Source organism: Cryptomeria japonica, chromosome 3 (assembly GCF_030272615.1).
Source record: "Cryptomeria japonica chromosome 3, Sugi_1.0, whole genome shotgun sequence".
Lineage (NCBI taxonomy): Eukaryota > Viridiplantae > Streptophyta > Pinopsida > Cupressales > Cupressaceae > Cryptomeria > Cryptomeria japonica.
The window spans coordinates 614,289,400-614,312,740 of NC_081407.1; the positions used below are offsets into that span (position 1 = coordinate 614,289,400).

General features: G+C 39.0%; 1 protein-coding gene across 7 annotated transcripts in view; it reads left to right on the forward strand.

The window, feature by feature from the left end:
* The window catches only part of LOC131073079 (uncharacterized), a 133,847-nt gene extending 110,802 nt beyond the window's left edge, over positions 1-23,045 (forward strand). For 3 of the 7 annotated variants that reach the window (XM_058009441.2, XM_058009437.2, XM_058009444.2), the window contains 5 exons: positions 6,670-6,998; positions 7,115-7,217; positions 21,747-21,886; positions 22,062-22,320; positions 22,433-23,045. In XM_058009441.2, the coding sequence (XP_057865424.1) occupies positions 6,670-6,998; positions 7,115-7,217; positions 21,747-21,886; positions 22,062-22,320; positions 22,433-22,771 (1,170 nt within the window). In that variant the 3' untranslated portion in view covers positions 22,772-23,045. The remainder of the gene's footprint in view (positions 1-6,669; positions 6,999-7,114; positions 7,218-21,746; positions 21,887-22,061; positions 22,321-22,432) is intronic. The other 4 variants (XM_058009439.2, XM_058009440.2, XM_058009438.2 and 1 more) reach the window with 4 other exon arrangements.
* The last annotated feature ends 296 nt before the right edge of the window (positions 23,046-23,341 follow it).

The following is a 23,341-nucleotide window of genomic DNA, read 5'->3' on the forward strand; positions in this document are numbered from 1 at the left end:
AGTGTACGATCCCTTCATATCATCATAGTCCTTCACTGATCCTTGCTGAAGACGCTGTGGTGGAGTAGTCGGGACTTCATGGTTGAGCAGGCTGGTAAGATGGAGAACATCTTCCATTGTTGGTTCTCTTCTTCCACTTTCTTCCTCTTTTCCTTTTCATGAGCCAACCTCGTCTTTAGAACGTTGCAGGAGTCATCAAAATATTGGATCTCTTGGTCCTGGGTAGGCTTACCCATCTCTATGGTGGTAACCTTGTAATCATTTGCGGTGACATTGTCCCTAGTCTTCCCTTCTTTGGGCACCGCTATCTGGACTGTCCTGAATCCGGCACTGTCTCTCTGAATCAGGGAAAACTTCTTGGCTGGTTTGGGCGGTTTAGCTATAGCGGGTTCATTCACCTTCTCCAGGAATGCTGCGGTGACCTCCTCGGTTGAGTGGGCCTCCTTGGGAACCTTGGCCTTTATCCTTGCTCTCAGCCAATCCGGAATGGTTGATTGTTCTACAGTGTTCCGATCAAACTCATCATATGCCTCTCCTGGGTTCGCTGGTATGCCATCCAAGAAGATTGTAGGTGCTTCAATTTGCCCCCTGTCCGGACTTCGGAAGACCTTTTCCACCACTTCCTCAACTAGCTGGGAAAGCACTCTTACTTCATCATCAATCACACAGATGTTCATCTCTTGCTCCCCAATTGCACTCTGATCAGGCGCAATGGAAGCAGCACTTAGGATGGAGTGACTTTCGCTGGATTCTCTTCTCTCACCTACAACCCTTTTCCCTGTGACCATTGTGGAGCTTCCACCCAACTCCTTCCTCTTTCGAGACCCAACACTTTCTGGATTTCGAGCATCATAGGCGGAGGTACAAAGGTCGACGGACGGAGTATCATCTACTCCCATTAATTCATGAGTCAAAGTCATACCTTTGGCCTTCAATTGTTTTGTCTTTTCAGAAACCCACCACCTTGAGTACTCAACCACCGACCTCATGAGGTCTGCTAGATCTGATTTCTCTCCCTCTGTCCAATCTATTAAGACTAAGGGTTCATTCTTCATCTTTTCAAAGCTCGGCTGTTGAAGTTCTAGGCTTTCTTCTACCTGATCGGTAACTCTGAATACTTCCGTTGCTCTCACCATACTCAAAGGAATTCTTGACCAGAATCTCTTCCGAATCTCGAAACTATCGGCTGCATTAGCCCAGTAGTCTTCTAGATCCGGTCTGTGCTCAAACGTTGTCCCTTCGATCTTCTTTATCCTATGGAATGGATCGAAATCCTTTCTTGCCTTGTATTGATAGAAGGGGTACTAGGCCAGTTCTTTCTCAGCGGTGGTTGTAGCCTGTGATGATGGACATGTTTCCAGCCCATTACCAATTGTGAGTGAGGACGTTCCTGCCTTCTTCTGCTTATCCCTTTGAATCACTATATACTCCTCCAATTGTCTCACAACCTCGAGCAACACCACTCGGTTGGTAGGGTAAGCTGGAAGCTTGTATGGAGGCCTAGAGAATCCCTGAATTCGGAGGTAAGTGAATTTTGGACATTGAATGTACCAACACCCGAACCGACCAATGAAGTCCATAGACTCTTGAGAGAGCCTCTGGTGCAAGCCACCTTGAAGTGTCTATGTGATGTGCATTAGGAAGGTATCATTCACCCTTTTAAAATGGAATTTCTCCTCCATGTGGAGCTGGGGATAGCAATCGTACACTGGAAAATGGTTCTCCTTGTTCCCAACTTCTCCCCTGCAAGTGAGACCTCTGTACCTGTAGGTCCTGGCCAAGGAATAAGACAAGTAAGGACTCGTGAAGAAAGTCCTATTCGTCTCCAGGTTCCTTAGTTGGCTGTCTAGGTTGTCGCTAATCATCTGGGCCCACTCTATGATTTTTACTCCATTGATTATTTCATTAATGAAATAATACATCCAGGGTTCGAATGGAGCTCCCTGAGGGTTCCCTATTATCCTATTGAGCAGGACAATCATGTCCCCAATGTCCTCCTTGAAGTATGCTCGTACTAGGCTCTTTCTCTGGAGTTTGGATGCGCCCTTCCTCGGCTTGTCTAGCCAGGAGTGGTTAACTATGGCATCATATTCTTCTAGGTGGTCGTGGTACAGACTGTCAGCTTCGTCCTTCGTCATATATATTGTGTTGTGGTACTCAAGGATCTTGAAGGCCTCTCTGATGGCCTCATCGTTGACATTCGCCAACACTCTTCCATCAGGTGCAACAATATCCTTACTGATGGGGTTGTAGTGTTTGGCACATTCGACTACTAGTTCATTGCACTGCATGGTGGGGAGGAAGCCAGCAGCGTGCACGATACCACTCTTCATCATTTTCTGTGCAATGGTGGCAGGCACAAGGTTATCCAGACCAAACATTCGCTTCTTAAACTCCCTCAGATTGATGTGTCCGAGGTTGGTGTCGCTGATGTTCTTCCACTTTGAAGTTATCCTCGACTCTGGAGGAGCATCTTTGTCTACCTGGAATTTCATAATGTATAAGGCCTCTGACTTGGATAGGAGTAAGGCTAGAATTTTCTCCAAAATATTCAAAAAATTCAGAAAAGTTTGGATGATTCTTCCTCGTACTAGTTGCCCTTCTCCAGAAATCTATAACCTTCTGCCATAAAATATTATCCCACTTCCAGCAATATCTAGAATTTTCTCTAGATGATCTTCAAACTGACATACTTTACTAAGCTCTCCTTAGTAATTTTGAACTTCTTGGTGTAATAATGAAGTTGATAATGAAGTATTTGTAGACAAGGTTAAATCTTCAAGCAAAACCCCTAAAATCATCCAACTCATACTTCTAATTCTTAAAAAAAACTTTCCATTTTGATTTAAGTTTGAAGATATTCATCAATCCTCCAATATTCCCTTTCAAAAAAAACTTTCCATTTTGAATTAAGTTTGAAGATATTCATCAATTCTCCAATATTCCCTTTCAAAAACTTTCCATTTTGAATTAATATCTCAATAATTTTCCAATATTCCTTAAATATTCTTTTCCTCAAGAAAAACTTTCCACTTTGGATTTATTTTGAAGATATTCAATAATCCTTAGATATTTTCTTCATTTTGGATTTAATTTTGAAATCTCTGTGGATTTTGTGACATCATGTTGACTTTGTTGGACCTTCCATGTGTAGGTGGATTTTTCGAATTTTATCTCCATCTTCTTCAAATTTTGGTGGACTTTGGATACCTCTCCAAGGTATGGCGGACTTCAGACTTGGCTCTTCTATCACTTGGCATGCTTGGGCGGACTTTAGGCTACACTCCCATACATACATGGCGGACTTTAAGGATAGCTCCTCCACCTTGGGCAGACTTCTAGCACTTCTCCTCATTGGGCGGACTTTGGAGAGTGCTCCCACATGGCCTCCAAATGCATGGCAGACTTTGGCTAAGGCACCTTCATGGCCTCCATTATTGATGTTATTTGGCTAAGGCATTGGGGCGGACTTTAGGCTTAGCTCCCACATGACCCCTTTAGCCCTCGGCGGACTTTGGTGAGTGCTCCACCTTGGGCGGACTTTGGCCTTTGCTCCAACGTGGCCTCCTTCAAACTCATGGTGGACTTTGATGAGAGCTCCTTCATGGCCCCCTAAGGTGTGGCGGACTTTCAGGATAGCTCCTCCAATACTTGGGCGGACTTTAGGCATCCCTCCTCTTGCTTGGGCGGACTTTGGAAGGCTCCCCTCATGGCTCTCTTCAAGGCAAAATTTTGGCTAAGGCATGGGGCGGACTTTAGCCTTTGCTCCTTCATGACCTCTCTAGCCTTGGCGGACTTTGAGGTGTGCTCCTTCATGGCCTCCATCAAGGTGAAAATTTGGCTAAGGCATGGGGCGGACTTTGAAGGTCCCTCCTCATGACTCTCCTAAGGCATGGCGGACTTTGGCCTTAGCTCCCACATGGCCTCCAATGCATACATGGCGGACTTTGACACATCCCCTCATGGGTGGACTTTAGAGTGTTGGCCATCATGGCCTCTTCAACCCATGGCGAACTTCTGGATAGCCTCATTTGCATCGTGGTGGGGTTTGAACCTGCAAAAATACTTCAAAAACCCTTGTTAGCCAGACTTAGAATAATTTTCAGAGAAATTTCAAAATTTCACAGTTTAATCTAATTTAACTGGATTAACTTGAAATTTGAAATCCAGGCCTAGGTGGATCATCTGCAGCAGCAAAAAGCCTAAAATCTAGGGATTTAGCTTTTTAGGTCAAAACTTGGATTTTTTGAGTTCCGGTCGAAGCTGCTTAGTGGTGCAAGTGTAAACCCTAGGTTTGCATCCCGAAAAAGCAAAAAAGCTTAAAATCTAGGGACTTAGCTTTTTTAGGTCAAAACTTGGAATTTTCGAGTTCCGGTTGAAGCAGGTCAGTGGTGCAAGTGTAAACCCTAGGTTTGCATCCCGAAAAAGCAAAAACAGACATCCCTAAAAAATAGGAAAAGCTTTCTAAAAATAGCCATACTGGGGATCGGGCTAAAAATGCCAAAAACGAAACTTCCTAAAAAATAGGAAAAAGCAAAAAAGCAAACTTTCTAAAAATAGAAAGTTGTCCAAATTTGTCCAAATCAATTGCGATCTTCATCCTTTGGCCTCTCTAAGCACTCTGGTGGTGTTCGCATTTCGGAATCACATAACTTGCAAAAACTAACTTTCAATCGTCAGGGCTTGAAATGCTCTGAATTGGACAAGGCTTGGTGAAATTGCAGCAAAAGGTCACAGGACGCCAACAAAACCCTAGAAAGCAGGAAAAAAATCAGAGGGTCCCCAGTAGCAATGGGGGCGATGTGTGAAAAAGGTCACAACACACCCCAATGAGCATCACCTAGAGGCAATTTGCAAAAAAGTGGACCATTCATGCACTTGAGAGATGGGTTCCTGTGAACCAGTACTTGTGAACATGGGTTTATAGAGATTGACTCAGATATATGCAGTTGAATCTTGATAAAGCATCATATAATATTATACACTGTGAAAACACCACCAAAATGTCAATGACTAATCTAGGGAGCTTTATGATGAATGTTTTGTAAGGCGGAACACTTGCTGAAGGTTTTGCAAATGGGGTAGGAAGCTGAGTTGGCTTGATTTCGGGGGAAACTCCATGGTTAAACATGCTTGAGCTGGTAAAGTATTCGGGTGGGTGAACTCTTGGGAAGACCTGATGTTGCACCCTTGTGAGCATCTGCTAGATGCATTAAGTGGACCATTCATCCTCATGATAAATGGGTTCTTGTGAACCAATACTTGTAAGATATGGGTTAATAAGGATTGACTACAAAAAAGTATACTTGAATCCTGATAAAACATCACACAATATCTTTTTGTATGCTTTGATTATCATGACAACTGATCCCTTTCATTAAAACAACTTTGTTTTACTTCAAATCCTCAAAAACATTTGTATTTTTTAATTATTGTCATCCATCTTAAAAGCAATCAGTTTCATTGCCCTTAACATTAATTTGTTCTCTTGATTAGGGTGGATGAAGCCAAGCAGAAAAAGGTTAATACTCAGCCTGCATTTCAAGTTTAATATTACTACAATAAGAAATTTCCACCCATAGTTTTTTATCAAGTGTGTAAGGTGCTCAAGTAGCAAAGTAATCAGTTTTATATTTCGTTATATAGTGACAGTAATTGATATAGGTTACCCATATAGTGGGTATTTGAAATGGCATTTGCAATAGAGCACAGTATTGCTGTTAATCCATAACAAAACAGAACGAGTTACGTCACTGGTAATACTTGGAGGGGAATAAGTGAGACACTTCTATTGCATCTCAATTTTGTAATTGAATCCCATATTAGTAATTTTTTTTATATACATATTAAGGGATATGACCTGGCAGATAAACATTTTGACCCATACGTCCAGAAGATGACTGATGTGGGGAGTACAATAAAGTTGATACTGAATCATGTGGTGTAATTGAGATTGGTTGAACATATAATCTTAGAAATATGATTAAACATGAAGAAACTTGAATTCAATTCAAAGCTATATTTGAACTAGGAATCTCATCAAAGAAAAAGTATATTTTGTTAGATCTCTTGTTCAAGGCAAGGTTCATTTTTGCATATTTGTCCCTGTCATGCTTTTCAAAATATATCTTTGATAGGATATATAAATTTGGAAGGGATGATGATATGTATATAAAATACATGAACATACATCAATCTATGAAAGCTACAACAACTCATCAGATAATTTGAAGGACAATGGCAACTAAAGCATGTTTAGGACATTGGTGATTATTATATTGTATCACTGTAATCCAGATTCTGCTTCTTTTTCTTACTTTTTTCCTATGCACAATTTGTTCTGATTTAATTCCTCACTATCTAGCTTATTGTCTATCCTTACTATCTAGCTTACCGTCTTTAAGTTATTTTTGTGAGTTTTCTCTCTGTATACATGAATTTCTTTCTTACATTTACTCTTGACATCGTTTTTCCTAGCTCATAGTTTAATGAAGTACTTTTGTGCACATTAAAGTAAATAATAAATATAATATGACCATACCATTACAAGTTATTTTGCTTTTCTTTGATTGCCCTTAGAGTACATATTGAGTTATTTTCAATAGTGATATGCTATGTTACTTATTCACCTTATTTGTAATGGGACCTTCTTATTCTGTTTTGGTGCAGATCATCGGGTTTATGATGTCAATTCTCTTTTTTATGTTGATGAAACAAGCACGTGCTTGGGAGCTAGATTTGCCCATTCCGTCTGTATTGTCTGCAGTAGAGTCTAATTTGAGATTGCCTTTATCATTCAGCTTTTTAGCATTAGGCCCATTGGTTGTTCATATGGGTTTAGCGGTGTTTGCAAAAGAACCTACTCCTCCTTTAGCTAGTTTTGTGATGGTATCTTTGGTTTGCTATACATTTGCAAATGGGGCTGTGGTTATTCTTACTTTGAGTACGCAGCTTTTTTTCTATGTGGCCGCATCAATTCAAGTCTTCTTCAAACAAAGGTTTGTAATTTAATTCTTTAACATTTAAGGAGCCGCTTCTCTGAAATTATAAAGCAGAGAATTTATACTGTCTCAATAGATTACTTCTATTTTCACGTGTTTCTTATTTCTTGTAGGTGGCAAGCTTGGGAGCACAGACTGCATGTAGATTTTGTTAGTCGATTCTTGGATCGTTTCTCCATCCTATCAAGTTTCCAGGTCTCATTTATTTTCTTGATGGTATTTCCAATTCTAGTATGACTTTCTATGGTATAGCTTTTTGCTGTTTGAGCTTTCAGTAACTATAATTTAAGTTAAAAATGATAATAATGTACCAATTTCCATGTTTGGATTGTAGCTTGTAGCTATTATGTCCTATCTCTAATATTTTAAACAAACGGAAACTTTTAAGAGCCTCAACATATATTCTTGTTCCAATAATCTATATAATGCCATCCCCAATAAATTACAAGTCATATTCAAGTAAAGCTAATACAGATGCAAAAGCATATGGATTTCAAAGAATCGATGTTGTTCAATTAATCAAGGAGACAAAGCTCCTTTAAATAGAGTTACAAAGATGATGTTTCTAAAAGAAACAATCATTAACTAGAGGCGAAATTAGAAACAACTTAAATGACCATTAATAACGCAAAGAGAAAGATATTATTCTAATACCCTCCCTTAATGGTCATCGTTCTAACTACCAAGAGAAATAACAGAGAAGGTTGCTCCCTTCTTCTCAGAACACGCTGCAACAGAAGACAAGAGCCTACCACTAACTCTGCCACTTGAGATGAGTCTGCCACCAACCCTCCCAGAAACTGTAGAACTTCTAGAGATACCCAAAACAACACCAACCGTCCAACCTGATGTTGGAGAACTGTTCCTCCCTGTAACTAGAGACACACCAAGAACAGTTGTCACGATTTTGAGGGAGAAATCGACAAACCCTCCAAACTATTGCAGATGAGCAAGATGCTCGAAAATAGACTGCAAACAAGAGATTAGTGCAGATGTTCGCACAACTATTCCAGGTGCGACTAAAATAGACTGCAGCAAATTACAATTTTTGAGGAAAAAATCATAAACCCTCCCATGATTTTTTTTACAGGGATAAAAAATATTTAAAAACCCAGAGACTTTTTTAAGGGAAAAAAAATTAAAACCCATCAGAATTTTTTTCAGGTAAAAAAATATTAAAAACCGAGACAAACATCGATGCCCATAAGCCATCTTCATGCTTTTCGAGGCATGAAAAACGAGGTACTGAGAAGATGCTAAGTGCACAAAACTTGAGGTATGAGGTTCAATGCACTGAGACAATTCCAAGCACAAATTCCAATACAGAAAATAGAGACAGATATAGGTACAGACCTCAAAAAATAGATGAAGTACGATTGACATAGATTTCGAGAAATTTTATGATTGACCCAAAAAAATCTGAAGACAACCCAAAAATCTTTGCGAAAAACCCAGAAAGAATTTGAAATCATAATTGAAAACCGCTAACACGAAATTCGATGCACCCACAAAATTATGAAAACAACCTAGTTGAGTTCTCGAAAAACCCACCAAGAATCTGCAATTGGGAAAAAAATTTGAATTGATTTGAAGGGTAAAAACCCTAATCGAAAAATGCAGATTTCCGTCCAAAAATGGCAGAAAAAAAATTTGTAGGTGGAAAAAATTGTGTCATGCGTAGAGGATTAATGGTGTCGCGGGGCGAAGGTCTGGTTAAAAAGAAATCCGTCATAGAAAACACAAAGAACAGTAGAAAAACCGCTTGAAAGAAAACTCTTCAGAAAAAAGAAATTTGAATTTCGAATTCTGAAAAAATCACAGGCCCTAGATTTGTTTTTTCAGTGATGAAAAATTTCATTCGAAAATTTTTAGAAAAAACAAAATTTTTCTTTTTGCTCTGATACCATAATACAGATGCAAAAGCATATGGATTTCAAAGAATCGATGTTGTTCAATTAATCAAGGAGACAAAGCTCCTTTAAATAGAGTTACAAAGATGATGTTTCTGAAAGAAACAATCATTAACTAGAGGTGAAATTAGAAATAACTTAAATAACCATTAATAACACAAAGAGAAAGATATTATTCTAATAAGCATGTTGTCACTTATACAAGGCATATTAATTTCTGCATATAGGCATATTAATCAAAGTTGCATGGACATGGATATAGTATTGGATACGGATACGGTACCAGATACAGATACAGCCATTTTTTAAGACCTCCAATATGGATACGGCTGCATACGTCATTCATAAAAAGCAAATACATATATATTTAACACAATTTTTTAAGTTATTCTAGGAGATTTTCATTACTTCAAAAGCAATATAGACACATAATTGCTACATAAATAATGATAAGTTGATTTAACATTTTACCAAAGTTCCTAGACTCGGACTCGGCTCTGACTCGGCAAGGCTGACTCGACTCGTGACTCGGCTCGGACTCGGCAATGACTCGGCAACGACTCGGCAAAATAAGAAAACCCTTGAAATTTAGAGATTTTTAACTATTTAAAACTTGTTTCATACACCCATTATTGAATTAAGCTTAAAGACACTATAACATCATCAAATAGAAGCTAATTTGATCACATACATAAACATACATCCATCACATGCGTAGAAATGTAAATTGTAGCTGAAGGAATTAGAAAACATAGATATATAGAGTTATAAATTTTGTCCAATGTATAATATAAAATCCATGACTACAAATGTTCCCAAACATATATCTAACTGTAAAGTGTAAAAAAAAACAAGTCTATGGCTCAGGGTCTGGCTCAGCCGAGTCTATCTGCCTCCTACAAAGGCGTCTAAGGTAGGTCCTGGATGACTGAGTAGCCATAGTCTCTGCCTGTGATGTGCCAGTCTGAGTAGCCATAGGTGCTGTGCCTGATCGTGCTCTATCCTCCTCCTCTGCCATAGCCGCAGCCTCAGCCTCTCTGTCTGCCTGGTCAACCCACTCAAGGTCCTCATCAGTGAAGACTGGATCGGTGGACTCAGTGAGCCAATCGGACTCGGGGTCGACTTCCTCTAGAGTGATCGGAGAGGAGTCATCGTCGAAAATCTGTCTGGTCCTGAGACGGAGGTTGTAATGAACAAAGACTAGATCATTCAACCTCTCCACAGACAATCTATTTCGCCTCTTCGAGTGGATGTGCTCGAACATGCTCCAGTTGCGCTCACATCCAGAAGTGCTGCACGGCTGGCTCAATATGCGAATGGCAATTTTTTGAAGGTGTGGGGTTGAAGGCCCAAACATTTGCCACCATCTATCTGAGATAAGGAAAAGAAAAAAACATTAGTCTCATTTCCAACTTTAAAGGTCGATTATAAAATGAAAAATTAAAATGCATGTCATAAACTTTAGAATTTTCTACTTGGCTGCAATTTTGTCCAACCCTCTTTACACAATTGGCTGGCAAAGATTGCCCCTGATGCATTATTAAATGCATCCATCTCAAGAAGTGTAGCTGTGGTATCAGTGACCATCCGTTGTACTACTGAATATAGCCCGCTAAGAATCTCCTCATCCGCTTTGAAATCAGCACGGAAACGAAATGATGGATTGAGGTAATAAGCTGCTGCATGGATGGGCCTATGAAGTTGGTTATGCCATCTTCTATCAATTATGTCCCAAATGGGCCTATACTTATCCTCAACTCTAGCATATATGGATCTAATGGCCTCCTTGGCCCTATCCATGCCCTCATATATGTAGCCCATAGCGGGCTTCTCCCCATCAACAACTCGTAGGAGAACTACTAGGGGCTCAGTGACCTGCAAATAATGTTAAACAAAAATAGTTAACTCACAAGTGTGCATGAAAATAAGAAAAATTGCAAAGTTGCACAATACAAACAAAACAAAAATATGCATGTAATATTATAAATTTATAAAATTACCTGCACGATCTCTGCACAAGGGATCCAAAAACCTAGCTCATCAAAAATGCAATCTACTACATCCATCCCTGCAGTGGTCGTAGCATAGGATGAGGAAGTCCACTCCTCACCAACAAACATGCGCCTGAAAGATGCCTTTGATTTTAACAAGGATTTCAATGTGAGGAAATTTGAGGCAAATCTCGTTATACCAGGACGAGCCAACTCCCTTTCCCCCGTGTATTGCCTCATAATGCTAAGGACCAATGCATGATTGTAAATAAATTTGCATATATTCTTGGCCCTTTCAACGCATTCTTTCACCCATCCAAGCTTACCTATATCCTCCAGCATGAGGTCAAAGCAATGGGCTGCACATGGAGACCAAAAGATTTTTGGGTGCCTCTCCATCAAAAGTTTTCTTGCAACAATTTTAAATTAGTTAAAGAATTAGATGTGATAAGTATCAAGAAATTTTACCATTAATATTTAAAAGTTAAAAACTTAAAAGTTTAAAAGTTAAAAGTTAAAACTTAAAAGAAAACTTTTAAAGTTTACCTGCAGCAACATAACTTGCTGCATTATCCGTCACCACTTGCACCACATTTTCTTCCCCCACTTCATCTATAACTTCCTCAATGGCCTCACATAAGTATGCCGCATTTTTGACATGTGAGGAAGCATCGATGGACTTCAAAAACATGGTGGATCCTGAAAATAAAACAAATTAATTATCAATAAATTAGAATGTAAATTATTCAATTTCAATCACAATGCATATAGAGAAGTAAAATGATCAATCACCTCCGTTGGAAACAAGAAAATTTAGGAGTGTTCTATTCCTCCTATCAGTCCAACCATCTGTCATGATGGTGCAACCCTTTTGGCTCCAAGATTGGCGGTGGTCTTCTAGGTCAACTTTCATATCTTCCACCATTTCCAACAAGAGAGGGCCACTCAACTCAGTATCACTGGGGGCTTTAAACCCCGACCCACAAATGGTTACTGCATCAATCATGCCTTGCCAATAAGGAGACCTGTCACAAATTGAAATAGATTAAATAAGAAAAGTTCAATTTCAATTTCAACTTTCAAATTCAAACCATAAAATTTTAAATTTTAATTTAAAACAATCAAATAAAAAAGTACCTGGCTGCAATAAATGGAATGTTGCAGAAGTACCAAAACTTGCAAATTGCTTTTCTTCCTGCATCATGGACCTCCTTGTTCCAAGACATGCTCTCAAGCGAGGGCTGTGCGCCAGGAGTAGTGCGTGGTACAAAAAAATTGTCTATCTTAGATTTTCGCACTCTAGGACCAAAAGTGTGACTAGGAGTAGGAATAGAAGTACTGGCACTAGCAGAAGCACTAGGACGAAAGGGAGGCATAGAAGAACCCTCTCCAACACAACCTACGGATGCAGCTGTGGATGCGGAGCCAGATGCGGATGTGGGTGGAGGGGAACCAATATGACATAACTCCTCTCTTTGTCTTTTTTTTGTTTGCTTATGTATTTCAAAGTTTTCTAATAAGACGTAACAAAAACGGATTGCTTCAGGAGTTGCCTTGTCACAAGGCTCAGTATCATGACCACGTATGCCAGCAATATGATATTTTAATCTATTTATCCCCCCATGGTTAATTTCCTTACAAAACATACACTTGGTTTGATTTCTTTGTCTACCAAGAAATTCTTCAGTGTATTTCCATGCCTCATCTTTTTGACCATGTTTCCTAGGTGGAGGATTAGGATGAGCCATTAGGAAAAAAAATTGTTTTCAAAATGTGAGGGCTGCTGCAATAAGACAATTTTACAAATCACCATTTAAGCATTGTGTTTGACAAAATTTTAAATTTAAAATTTTAAACTAATTAAAAAAAATCAGCAAAGACTAATTTGTGCATTGTGTTTTTTCTTGAAAATTTTCAAATTTCAAAGAAAGAAATTAACAATTCAGAAAAATCAGCAAACCCTAGGTTTTTTTTAGAAAAAATTATAAATACATGTATACAATTTTTTCAAAAAAAAAAGTCTAGGGTTTGCTATGCTATTGTTCTATTTATGTCATTGTGATTGAATCATTGAAGTATGCAAGCAGCAATATAGATTTGGAAAGCTGAAGTTTAAAAAAAAATAACAAAAAAATGAAAAAATCCATAAATATAGAAAAAAAACCAACATAATCAACAAAAATTAACACTTACCTCTTTCAAATTTGTTGACAAGTGTTTGAAATGAGCTCCTTGATGCTCTCAATGCAACTGTAGTGCTGCCCCAATGTGATTTGTGCTAGCTTTTCCCCTCGTCCTGTCAGCTGGTTGCACAACTATGGTTTTCTTTTTTCCTCTCTTCCTCTCTTTTTTCCTCTCTTCCACTCATAAAACTAAATGGCAATCCCTTTTAGGGTTATAACAAAGGCAAATGGCACAAAACATAATAAAATTGTGTTGTATTTTTTTTAATTTTGCGTCCACTTTTTGCAAGCAGCGCCGGTCGGGTCATGACCCTCGGACTCGGCGAGTCAGAGGGTGACTCGCTGACTCGGCGAGTCAGGCGAGTCACACCCTGTGACTCGACCGGGCCCGGGTCAGGGTCGCCGTGACCCGGCAGAGGTCACCCGACCCGCTGACTCGCGTGACTCGCCGCGAGTCACAGAACTCTGCATTTTACAATATGCAAAAATAGTAGAGTTGCATTGGAAGGTAACCCAAAAAATGGGTCAATAAAATAGAAAAACATTTCATTTGTCTTTCTCATTTGGTGTAGGTTTTGTTAATACCATTTAAAAAAAAAAATGCACGAATGAAGTTTTTAAAAATTAAATTTAGGAAGATTTATGTCAAATTTTTTTAAAAATCAAATCACATAGTATCTAGCATGGTTGGAAATCAAGGATTTTTGGGCATGCATGGGTACAATATTCGACGTGTATCTGGAGTCTGGACTTTATCGGATACGTATCCATTTCGGAAACGGGAACGGATATGGGGATACACGTGCCCAGGGAGGGACAAAGGAGTTTCCGGCTACTATGATATTAATTAATGCATATTCTAATAACTTTTAAGGCCAGTCTCAATTAGAATAACTCCAAGAACATTATATATAATACTAATGGTTCTTGATTCATCAATTAATTGTCAAATGCTTGTAACAATCATACTGCAATTGTTACAATATCCATGGACAGAAATGTGTCTTACATTACAACAGAATGCATAAGATCACACGAGCTAAAAGTATGAGATTTACATACAAAAGTTTGTATGATAAATGGGTTGGCGTAGCTAGTAGAGTGACCATTAAGGGAGGCTATTCAAATAATATTGTGATATTAAGTTATAAAGGTCAATTAAGATGTTAGGATAGACTTTAAAAATATTCTTTATTCTGTTAGTTGTCTTCTGCTTTCTTAGTTGTCAATCATATCTTTATCGGATTAATTGTTTGTAATTCTTATTAAAGGAGATTTTCACTCCATTAATATCGAATATCTTGGTAATCATTCTGTGTCATTACTTTCTGTAATAACTAGGACCAGCAACTTAGGATTTAAGGGATCAATATTACCTGCATTCAATAATCAACAATTACATATGCAGTTCTACTCACGAGTAATGAGAACAATATGCATTTGATTTAAAAAGTTCAATTTGATTTCTTTCCAGAAAATAAAATGTTTCATCAGATACAAGGGACCTTTAATGTGAGATCAATAAGAATTGATGTATGAAATGCTTACTCATGTTGACTCACTCTGTAGAACATTTTGTATTACTATTATCAGAATCCTATCAAGTGGAGGTAAATGCACTCTAGAAGTAATAGTGATATTGCAGGAGCCAAATGAAAGATCTATGTGAAAAAGTAGACTGATGTGTTTATATATGATCAACCAATAAATAAACCAAAGTCACTTGTGATGTGCTGTGAAGCACTTCGATTGGTTACTACCATAAAGTTCTCACATTGATGAGTGCGAGCTTTATTGATGTCTACATATTGCTAAGTGTTATGTGATTAAGTGAAGTTCAATTTTGGCATGGGAAATGAGCATTCTCATGGAACGATATGTTGAGCATGGTAGAGGCTGTTGGGGGCTTGGTATGGACTAGGTTTGACCTTTCTCCATCTAGAATTATGTTTTTGAACTTCATTCCATATCAGTGAACTCTTATCGTTTGAGATTTATACTCAGGCCTGTAATTTTTATAAACCATGTTGAACAAAGCTTCCAAAAAATGATGAATCTTCTGAACACTTGATGTTTGAAGAGAGCTCAAAAGGCTCAACTTCTTCATCAGTCACCACATCCTCGCTGAATGAAGCGGTCAGTGTCCACATCAATCAGCTTGTAGGCTTTATGATTGTCACTTTACCCTGTGAACATCAACTTTTGACTCTTGGAGTTGAGTTTGGTTATCTTGGCATTTGGAATCCAGGCGTACACAATAGAACCAAAAACCTTAAGATGGCTCACTCTTGGTTTCCTTCCAAACCATGCTTCCTTTGGGAGACATGTTGAGAAGGTACACTGCAATGTAAAATGCCTCTACCTAAAACTTCTTGGCAACGCTTTGGTTCTCCAACATGCACTGGGCCATCTGCATAATTGTACAATTCCTCCTCTCAACTACATTTTTTTGTTGAGGGGTATAGAGTGTTGTGAATCAGCATTTGATATTGTGTTTAGAAAAATGTCCATGTATTTGTTTCAAAGAAACGGGACTCGGCTCAGACTTGGCAAGGCTGACCCGGACTCGGACTCGGGACTTAGAGTCATACTCGGCTAGACTCGGGAAAGTGAAAAACTCAAGAAATTTAGAGATTTTTAAAGATTTAAAACTTGTTTCATGCACCCTTTATGGAATACACCTTAAAGACAAAATGATATCATCAAACTCAGCTCATTTGATTACATACACAAGTATACATCAATCACATAAGCATAAACGCAAATTGTAGCTAGAGGAAATAACAAACATAGATATATAAATATTGTCAAATGTATACAATATTACAAAACTCATGGAATAAAAAATCCATGTCATCATATGATCATCATCAAATGTTCCATACAAATACCAAAGGTAAATACAACTACAAGCCTATGGCTAAGAGGAGCTTGCACCCTCTGGCCCCAGCCCCTTGCGAAGGCGTCTAAGGTAGGTCCTAGATGATTCGACAGCCATAGGCGCTCCCCGTGACACCATGCCATGCTCACCAACATCAGGAACATCTGTGTCACTATCTGCCTCTGAATCTCCTATCTCTGCTCGTGCTCTCCGCTCCTCCTCTGCCATGGCTACAATCTCAGCCTCTATATCTACCTGGTTGATCCAATCAGTGTTAGACTCGGAAGTTAAATTTTCCCTACTTCTATCGATGCAGTTTCCCTCCATATTTTTCGACGGTGGTTTGGGGGTAGCGCCCCTTGCACGCTCCCTTCTCGATACAAGGCGGGGTCGAGGGGCAACGCCCCGCGAGGCCAAAAAGACTTATTATTTAATAAATGCGTTGGGTGTTATTTTTCTATTGGCTAACATGTTGTAACCCTAATTTTTCTCATTCTCAGGTGGAGGTTGTAGTGAACAAAGACAAGATCATTCATTTTAAACAAACTTTTTAAAATGTTTTTTTTGTCATTTAATTTAACCCAGCTGGCGGCCGAGTTTCAGGCACTGGACTCGCTGAGTTTGGCGCCAACTTGGTGAGTCTGGCAATTTTGCCTCTTGGACTCGGCCAAGTCCGAGTCCAAGCTCTGTAGACTCTGGAGGCATGACTCTGACCCAGACTCGCCGAATTTGGGCGAGTCTGGGCGATTCTTGTTTCTCTGGTCTAGATACTCCAGAATTGATGTACCATGTGAAAGAATTGGAGTGATCTGCTGGTTGTTTGGCCATAAAAGTGTAGGAAGTTTGACTCCTGTTTAGAATGCTTTGTGATAAATCCTTTTTTTGAGGGATTGATACCTTATCTCTGGAGTCATTAGTGAGCGATAAAGGTCTGATTTGCTTTTTTGAGTATTATAACAGGTCTAGCATTAAAATGATCATTTTATGGCAGCATTGATGACCTTCAAGAAGCTACCACCCAACAAGTATGGACTATCATCCAGCTATGGCGATAGACTGCAAGTAAACTAATTTTCACCAAAAAATATCATAGGAGAGGAAAAAAATCAACTACAGCAGTGATTACTGTTGTAAGATAACTGATATGCATCTACAGTTCATTACAGCAACATAAATTCCTCAAACAACACCTCCCACCAGCATTAGCTCACCCTTCCATGTCGCATATCCACATCCATCACACCCAACAGCCTTGAGAACCTGTTGCTGTTACAAAGATGTGAAACTATTAGTCTGTTAGATTAGTTTCAGACCTGAACTACAAAGCAACAAGGTGCCAATTTTACAGGGGCAATTTAGAAAATAATTACTCTGTCTTTCAAATAGATCTGAAACAAGGCCTTAACACCTGCAGATGGTCACAAGGGTCAAGATGCTTTCTTCCATGGTGAAATAGCACCTCAAAGCCTGTGCTAGACTCCAGGATACCACACGCCAGCTCTAGTACACCTGTATGTCTTGCTGAAATTGTACAAACCTTCTAGGAAAGGAGATCCAGCAGTTAACCACTAAAAATATGATTCAGAAAGGGTCGCCCAACAATCACAAAACATTGGATCAATGCCCAAATCGTTAAACCCCAAAACTTAACCTTATTAGCACCAATGGGAGGTATGCTCTGTTTCTCGGGAAAACCTAACACCACAAGAAAACTCTACACATTAATCAAACCAAAATTTGCTCATTGAACTTGTCTTGATATTTACTCACGGTTGGGTGTCAGTTCCGAGGATGATTTGATCAAGGCATTGATATATTTTAAGATAGTGAGTGTACTCTATTTCTAGGTGTTGGAGGTCAGGATCAATGAATTTCTCAATATCAAGGCACAATCTTAGAAGAAATGGTCCTTCACAACATGGGATGATAAAGTGAGCAAAGTCTAGAATCTGTTGAAGACCCCGCCCCTACTGGTAGGCAACCAAAATGCATGAAACCCATGTGCCCATGCCAAATGGGCCACTCCTCCAAAGGGAGGCTTAAACTAAATTTTGATAGTGTTGCGAAAGGGAACTCAGCTCCTTCTGGAACTGGTTTTATCATAAAAAATGAACTTGGGGGTTTGTGTTTGGTAGGACTAGTTAAGTTACCGGACAAAACAAATAACTATGCAGAGTTTTCTTCCCTTATGGCCAATTTGAAACTATGTGTCAGCAAGCACTTGGGATTGGTGGACATAGAAGGTGATTGAATGAGGGCTATTTGCTCTGGGAAGAAATCACGAAGTGGATTGAGCAGATTAACAAGTACTTGGACCAACTAGGAGACTTTTCACTAAGGCACTTCTAGTGAGAAACAAATTAGGCTATAGACGTTCTGTCTTATCAAGGCGTAGAATAGGACAAGATGATAACCCCAATGGATTCCAACTTGGAATGGCCTTCACGAGATCCTTCTCCAAGACATTGCATTTCTTGAGGACTGGACCATCAGATGATCTACTATGCAGGGATTCCTTGTATTCCCTAGCCCTTTAACCAACTTTCGATGACATGGGTTGCCATACAAAATCTAGAAACTAGGAGAATGACATTGTCGGCTTACACGATGATTGAGAGGTTGCAAATATTGAATTGTGTGTGCGATTGTGAACAGAGAAGATTGGAAGACCATCTATGCAGAGTTTTTGAAATCCCATTGGAGGTGACAAAAGGTGGGATCTAAGCTATCATTGGTGAGAAAAATTTGGCTCACACTCACATCCATGATGCCACTCTCATGAAGCTTTTCTTCTACAACATCAGAAGACCTTAGGAAGACTTTGAGTGGGGTGGAAGAGTAGTGAACAAGTACATCAATGAGCTGCTTCTGAGCTGATGCTTTCAACACCATATCAAACTTAAGTAGGGATCTGAAAGAAGGGTTAGTAGGAGACACAATATGTATTGCCAAAGCTAGGAAAAATGAGGACACACAACAAGCAATAACACTAATGAGGGACGGTCTACAATGGAACAATATGGAGACCTATGCATTTTTTATGATTACAATGATAATCCTTTTGCTCCTGTACAAATAGAGCAGGTGTAGTAAATCCCCAAAGTTCTTCGGATACTCTTTCATGTAGTAGGTTGAAAGGTTTGAAACTATGGTTTGTTTTCTACTTCTTTTTTAAATTATAATAACAAGAGCTATCCCTTTGGTAGCAATTTGCCTAAAAACTACACACACACACCATAATTTTGCTCTTGTACAGATAGAGAGGCTGCAAGAAATCTTTGAAGGCCTTCAGATACTCTTTCATGTAATAGACTGAAAGGCTAGAAACACTGCACTGTTTTCCTCATAATTTGCAAAAATGAAAATAGTAATACTCATAAATTCAGTATTCAGTGAATTGACAAATGTCAATAGACAATGAAAATTTCTATCAATATTTAATAATTGTCATATTGCTCTTCATCAAAGGCATAAAAGTCAACATTTGGTTCAATTTCACTTGAAACACAATGAGTTACAATGCCACTTCCACTAGCCATGTACTGTACAAGATACCTTATAAAGATATTTTCTGGCAAGTTGTGCAACAATAATGTCTAAACTACCACACTGAAAGAATTAGATACCAATTCCTCGTCACTCTCTCATTGTAATTAAGTCTCTTATGTGACAAGAGAGACTAATAACTAGAGGGGGTGTAGGAGTGGAAACCACACAAACCTTAGTGACGCATGTCATTTTCACAATTTTATCTCTTAAAGGTGAAATTATGTACATAAGCACATTTTTTATTATAAAAATTAACTTTTTCCTGTTTTTTTTCTTGGGCATCCCTCGGGTTTGTGTGGGTTCGGCCTAGGTTCGCCCAATGCCCCTCTCGAGTACCTCGGGTTTCCTATGGGTGGGAATTTGGGGTGCCCGGGAGGGACCCTGGGCAATCCAGTGTTCCACGGAAATGCGTTTCCCCCCCCTCAGACCCGCATTTCTGAGATGGGGGCATTTCCGGGACAGGGAGACGGGACGTGGCGTCTCTCGCTGTCTCGCCACCGCCACTAGTGCTCCGCTGGAGATGGGGAAACGTCTTCGCGTCTCCAAGTCTCCTTGGGAGATGTCTCGGCGTCTCCAAGAATCCTTGGGAAACTCCTTGGGAGACTCCCAGGCATCTCCAAGACTCCTTGGGGAAACGTCTTCGCGTCTCCAAGTCTCCTTGGGAGTCTCCCGTTTGAACACGTCAAAAAGTAATTGAACTTTTTTTTATTTTAATTGAGCGATTTTTGGGGGTTGGGGGGTAACCCTTATTTGACGTGGGCCCCACCGCTTCCCCCAATACAATACAAAACCACTAAAACTACTGATTTCATTCACATTTCTAATTCTGATTTTTTTTACCAGCTAGCTGAAGAGAAAAAACTTAGAAATCTTTGTATTTAGTTTGAGTATTTCAAATTTTGCTATTTTATAATTTTACTAATTTCTTATAGTTTCATTTGGAATGTAATTCTTATACTATTATACATCTTTTCACAACTAGTTTTTCAAGTACTATAAGTATATGTATAATTTATCAGCACCACCGCCCCGCCACCCCCCGGCTGTCCCCAAACTTAGGCCCTTTGCCCCCCCATCCCTGAAACCCGTCCCCGTGTCCCCCCATCCCCAATGGCCATGGAACACTGGGGCAAACCCTGTGGGGAACCAGCCCCGGATGTGGACCCAAATGTACCCATATGGGTACAAGGGACTCGTGTTCAACATTTATCATTTGCAATGAAGGTCCAAAACTGTGCAAATACGAGACTTGTAATCATATAGTCTTGTCATACGATAAAAGTAACATTAAAATATTATTGTTTGATTGGTAAATTTGGGACACCACTGGGCCCAGGCTGACTGGTGACACAAATGGGGGTGATGGATGTGCTTTTCTGTCCGGTTTTATTATGGTACCATAATCACATGGATCTTTGCCCAATGGTTCTTTGGTTGAATTTGGACCAGATCTTCATTGTTGTAATTCCTCTGCCTTATTGCCTACTCTCGCCATCTGAGGTAGCATTATAAATTATTTATCTAAATTTCGGGAAATGTTTTAATTTAGGGAATTTTAGGATCTGATTTTCACAATCTGGAAGAGGGAAATTGAAGGGTCATTGTTCAATTACCAAGCTATTATATTTTATGTAGGGGTTATTTTGTTGTCTCAAAAAGTGATGTTTTTTTGTCAGTGTGGCATTATTCATCCTACATAATAATACTAACAACTTAAGCAACAGAAGAGTAGACCATCACCATTTTTCATCTAATATAAAACTTTGGGAGTCCCAGCTGGGTTTAAATTGTAAAGGGTTCCTGAAGTGCCAGAAAAAGTGATAATTTCCAACTATTCTTTATTGTATTGGTTGGATCAGTGCCTGAAAAATGACCTTCAGATTTTAATCCAATTCCGATGAATGTTGGAAAACAGATGTTTTAAATGTTTCTCAAAGAATAGTAACCTTTGTATTTTACTTATCGAAAACATGATGCAATTCCCATATTAGAGGATTTCTTTTAAATCTATTGAGAATTCACTTTTCTAATACTGAAATTTTTGTGCCATTAAATGCCGGAAAAATTGCAACATGAATACACCATGGGACAAAAGAAATGGGGAAAGTATTCTCTCTTTTGTAATTCTCTATGTAACACAGGTAGTTGTATATCAAAGTTTCATAATTTACATGAACTTTTATTTATTAGTCCACATTGTTAATAACAGATGCAATTTATGTATGAATCAGATAATCAAGATGTTGAGGGGGAGACCGACGTTCACGGTTGGTGTGATTGCAATAGTGCTCATCTCTTTTCTTCATCCAGCTCTGGGATTGATTATCTTGTTATTGTCTCATGCATGGTGTTGCCATACTGCTCTTTGCAGGTAAGAGAGAGGAGTAAATCGACCTATAATCTAAAAGCTTTGAACATGGCTTCCGGACCAATGTTTTTCCTTCACTCAACTTGGATGATGTTAGAATTAATAAACTCAAAATTCCAGTCTGACTAGCAACTGTTCAGTTAGTATTGGCCTAAATATAATTCGGTTTGTGTAACAGTTTTTTGGCGACTTCATTTCGCAGCCATCGACATAGAAAGGGTGATTGGTCAAACTCTAAATTAAAAGCCGATATATTTCCACCTCAAGCTGATCGTGTAATAATGGATGGCTTTGAGATGGAGGGAAATCATTCGCCTAATTCTGCCATTAGCTTTGGGGACACACAGCTGGAAACTTTTAATTACCAGCAAGGGATGCTTTTGTTACATTTGGCAGCAACGGCCATGCTGGTTCCATCCCTTGTGGCTTGGGGACAGGTTGTAATGCAATCAATTTATTTTGTCTTCTTCATAATGTGGTAGCTTATGGATTCTATGTTGCATTAGTTGAATTTCTTGATTCACTGATATGTACATTATTTTTATACAGAGGCTTGGGATGGACCAGAGTATTCCATGGTTCCTTGACTCAGCTCTTTCACTTGGCATTGTTCTTCATGCTTTTTGTGCTTCCAAAGCAAACTACAATGTTTTATTATTTCCTTTCCCGCACTTCTGGGTTACTCGTGTAAAGGAGGCTGGCTTGAGCATCGTGTATTGTTTGGCAGGGTTTTACTGTTACTTTTCTGGTTTAGCCTTGGCCCCATACCGTTCTTTCTATGCTATGGCAACAGTTGGTTTAGTTTCGGTATGCTTTAGGATAGCTGAGAAAAGATATAGAGAAAAAGGAGATTTTCACTTGAATAGAAGGCACTCCCACCGGCATTAACAATTATGCGTTAACAATTTTCTACAAGACGGTGCACTTAAATTAGCACCATCGGGTTCATTCTTTTTCCCATTAAATGGTGGCCCAAAGATCTAGATCTGCTCTAGCAGGACTGCCTTTTGTAAAATCAGAATGAAAGAGATCATTATCACAAGTGATGAGGATGGTCAGCAATTTCATGAGTTTCAAATGTGTGATTTAACCAGTTGAAAATAGTTTCATTTAGCATTTTTTTGATTGTACCATTTTTATGAAAGTGATCGTTTTTGTCCTAGTGTGAATTTAAAATATACAGTTTTATTCGAGGTAATAGCGGCCATGAAATTATATTTTAACTTGCATTGTATTTTTATGTCACAACCATAAAACACTGCTTCTATTCAACATACAATTTAGATAATAGCACAGAATGGTATACGGACTTGTCATTGCAGCAGGGTTATATCAAATCTTGATTCCATTATCTGTAAAAGCCCCACAGAGCAGTAAATAAACATGGAAAATTGAATGAATATAGGATCATATCTGAATTACGTGTGGGAAAACACACCAACTTACCATTTAAGTGGA